At 33.6% G+C, this 4407-nt stretch overlaps 1 protein-coding gene across 1 annotated transcript; it reads left to right on the forward strand.

The window, feature by feature from the left end:
- The first annotated feature begins 267 nt into the window (after window positions 1-267).
- LOC117691796 (E3 ubiquitin-protein ligase TRIM36) lies at window positions 268-3837 on the forward strand. Its single transcript, XM_034478532.2, has 2 exons — window positions 268-856; window positions 1467-3837. Exon 2 carries the CDS (start codon window positions 1494-1496, stop codon window positions 2478-2480), a length of 987 nt encoding a protein of 328 aa, XP_034334423.2. The 5' UTR covers window positions 268-856; window positions 1467-1493; the 3' UTR covers window positions 2481-3837.
- Window positions 3838-4407: the final 570 nt, after the last annotated feature.

A 4407-nucleotide genomic window follows, 5' to 3' on the forward strand; every position in this document is an offset into this window, starting at 1 on the left:
TATGGATATATCCCTCTAACTATTTTTAGAATCGGTAAGACAACAAAGTAGTGCCTTTAAGCTAAATAGTTCTTATACTTGCAGAGTGTATATACATTTATTTGGACATTTTAAATCAGCATGCTTGACACATGTCAGAAAAGAGGCTTGCAATTTTAAAAGCAAGTGTCAAATTTGAATTATCAGTTAAAGAAAAGAACTGAAAATGTTGATGTACACCCTTTCCAAAAATGTGAAATTCCCTACTTTTACTTTCATTTTCAGAGTTTTTCAATACAGACGCATTTTGCCGGAAAAAAGAATCTGACTTCACACCACGAAATTTTAACATGAAAAAGACTATTGGATGAGCTTTCATTCAAGAGGTCCCTCGTTGCGGAAAGAAAATTAAGGCCGGAGCTATGAACCCTAACGTTAACATTTCCGCCTATGGAAAATGCATTAGTGGACTATACCCATATACATCTGATCATAGATTAAATTGATTATAACAGTTTCAATATGTACATGGATAGTGTGAATGCAATGCTAGTTCTTTATCAAAAGAGGTAAACATTGATAAAAATACACATGTATCACCCCTCTACAAGGACACCTATACTACCAGTGTAATGTTCAATCTGCGTCAAAAAAGAGGAGTTGTTTAAGAGTTCAGATATGTTTGTGTTGTAAATGAATGCAAAGGCCACATGTTTTGGCATCCAGTTTTGTTGTTTTGTGTCCGATATCACTCCTAAATCTAACATCACTGATCACAGTTACTATGAAGAACAAGTTTTGATCTTGACATGAAATCAATTATTTTGTTCGTGACCAAGAAAGGAAATACCCTCTAGACCAGCCATATTGAATTCAGGTATGAAGTTATATAAACTATAACATGTGTTCTGAATGGGATTTTGACTAGTAATTTGAACGCAATGACTGTATATTATATAACGTGCTACATTTTCCTTATCAACGTCAAGTATAAATCAGTTGCTAGGTTTCACTCAGGTGCCTAAGTTAATTTAACTAATGACGATATGTATACACAGACACAAGCTCTCTACTTCGTCACTCTAGTTTTATGATTAGATTTTAATGTCTTTTGTCGCTTATTTACATGTATAAACATTCGTTAAAGTTTCTATAAAATAAAGATAAACGCTTAGAATACAGTTACACGTGACACAATTCAGAATTTCCAAGAGATCGTCGTTCAATCAGTGATAATTGCGCATTAAATGGTAAACATATTTTTCATTTGAGTAGGAAGTTCACCATATTTATTCAATTCAATATATGATACAAAATTACAATAAGGCATTGTAAGGCTAATCAATTTATAGACAAATGACAAGACATAACTTGTTTATTATTTGCTTACGTAATATTCAATCCAAAGTTCTTGCTTGTATACATACTCTCAAAAAGAATTACATAAAAGAAAGTGTAAAATAATCATACTGACTGTTGTCTTTCAGGAGCTTTTTTTATAGAAAAAAAATACCATGGACCCCCATCCCAGTGCACAAGATGTATTACGGTGTAATTTATGTGAGACCCCGGGTCCATCTATGTCCTGTAAGATTTGTGGCACTCATCTGTGTATTACCTGTGTGGGTAAACATTTACTAGATGAATCAAAGGAACACAAAGTGTTGCCATTTGAAAAGAAAGAAGCGAGTACTAAATGTCAGAAACACTTACAGAAAATATGTGAATATCACTGTGAACAGTGCGACATTCCAATTTGTAAACTTTGCGTTTTCTCTGAGAAGCACCTCACTCACGATGTAGTAGACATTTTCGACAGCCTAGAAAGCAAAAAATTCGCCTTAAAGACAGATTTAAAAGAACTAGAAGAATATATTTATCCAAAATACCAAGAAATCAAATCTTATATCCCAGTTCAAAAAGACAACATGCATAAGAACTCACAAAATTTGAAAACAGCAATCAACAGAAATGAAGAAATCTGGCGTAGAGAAATTGAAAATATTGTTAAGAAATTGAAGTCAGAAATCGATGAAATGGACTTAAAACATCTGACCGTCCTTAATAAATGGGAGCTTGAGATCAAAAGCACCATTTCCGAAATAATTCAAAGCATTGCTGATCTTAAAAAGCTGCTAGCTTCTACTGATATCAATCTTGTTTCTGCTTACAATTCAAAAAATGCAGAATTTACAAGACTGTCAGGTAAACTCAAGGTTTCTCTACCTAACTTCACCTCTAAAAATATTGACACAGAACGACTTTTCGATCAATTTGGTTCACTGTCGGCGTACTGCATTACAACAGAGGAACACGAAAGATCAGGGTCTTCTTCACTTAAACCATTGCGTAGTGTTCCACAGATAATCACAAGCATAAACACACAATACAAAGGGCACTTGAAATGGTTAAACAGTATTTCCTGTTACAGTGATGAAGAAATCTTGACTTGTGGCGATAACAGTAAAATCATGAGTTTGTACAACCTGAAGGGGAACTAATGAAGACTATACAGACCAAGTCAGAGAACACACCATACGATATAATGGCGATAAAGAATGGGGATTTAGTATATGCTGATTACAAAGACAGAACTGTGAATATAGTGAGAGATAGACAGGTTCGGGCAGTGATCAGGCTTCGGGGCTGGAAACCTCTGAATGTCTGTTGTACCTCTGCCGGTGACCTCCTGGTTGCTATGAACAGTGATGATTGTAGACAAACAAAAGTACTACGTTAAAATGGCTCCACAATGAAACAAAGTATTCAATTTAATGATAGTGGAAAACCACTATTTTCAACTGAAGGAAACACAAAATACATCAGTGAGAACAGAAATTTAGATATTTGTGTGTCTGATTACGGAAAATGTGCAGTTGTTGTGATTAGTAGGTCCGGACAACTCCGTTTTACCTACACTGGTTTTCCACGTAAAACAAAGGTCCAATTAATTCCGTGCGGAATAACTACGGACAGCCAATGTAGGATCCTGATAGCAGATCTTAACAACGAATGTGTTCATATTCTAGATCAAGACGGAAACTTTCTCTCCTACATTGACAACTGTAACTTACGTGCTCCATGGGGCTTGTGCGTGGACACCAAAGACAACCTCTTTGTGGCAGAGAACCGTACAGGCATTGTAAAGAAAATCCGATATGTAGTGTAAATAAACAAATATGTTTGTATCAAGGCATGCTAAAAATAATTTGGTTATATTCAAATTATAAATTCAAATTGCTTATATTAAAAATAGGCTTAATATTCACAAATAAATATTATCTTTTTTTCGGTACTGGCTGAAAAGTGAAAAGATCAAGTCTGCTAATGTTTTGTTTATTCTGTATATTAATGTTAGAGGAAGAAATTGACACTTGACACTTTTTATACAATTAAACGCTACGCGATTTTGGTTCCGATTGTCATACTTCCTGACGATATTTTCAAGTTACGAAAATCCCAGTGTTTTGCAATTTGCTAATCTAACTAAGATAAAGGACCGCGAGGCTCATACTCCTCCTCTCAGATGAAATCAACATTCATATCATTGTCAGAACATGTTGTTTGCTGATATCGACACTCGATGATTCACTGTCATAATTGTTGTTTTCTATTTCAACTAAATACATATTTCATGTTTTGCAATATAACCAACGTGTACTTGATCAAAGATGATTTTTAGGCAATGTAATATCAAAAATAAACTTCATTGTGCTATTGTAAACTAGGCTTTTTAACGCAATGATTTTTCAACATCGCTTTTATTAAACTTATAAAATAAACTCTTTGTCTTGTTATTCTAGGGGCTGATGGTATTGTTTATTTGTTTTTCGACATCAAAAAAATTCCTCCGATTATTTTCACGCTATAAGTATTTTCCAAAATGTGTACAGGTATTGTATAATTTTGTGTAATCAATTTGTATGGACGAGAACCCCAAAAAAAGGCCATTTTTCTATGTCACAATATTTCCATTACTTCTATATTAAATGTACTTGTTCTTATTGGAATGTATATATAACAATTTTTAACCGATAAAATGCTGAAATTGAAGTACGTCAAAGTCATGTCGCAATGAAGAGTCACCATTTTTTATTACTTGTAAACAAACTACACCGTGTCAAAGTTATTAATGTACAAGTAACCTGATATTTAAGTTGAAAGTCCTGATATATTTGTTGGTATTAACTATTTAAGGAATATATTACTTAATTGGGTTAAGAGGTCAAACATCAAACGTATCTAACGTATATGCTTTTACTGCATCGGATAAGTTTTCATTTTTTTCGCGTTATACGTAGACAAGGCGATATAATTGTACTTTTTGCACCACTCATCCTTTTGTAGTCTTAAGCACAGATACCTTTGTACTCAATGACTACATAATTAGAGAGTTATTTACAGACAAAATACATGTATTATTTCAAT

This window comes from Magallana gigas, chromosome 9, assembly GCF_963853765.1.
Source record: "Magallana gigas chromosome 9, xbMagGiga1.1, whole genome shotgun sequence".
Classification (NCBI taxonomy): Eukaryota; Metazoa; Mollusca; class Bivalvia; order Ostreida; family Ostreidae; genus Magallana; species Magallana gigas.

Bases quoted from the DNA above. Each gene is read 5' to 3' on its own strand.
- LOC117691796 (XM_034478532.2), top strand. From the start codon at position 1,494: ATGGACCCCCATCCCAGTGCACAAGATGTATTACGGTGTAATTTATGT.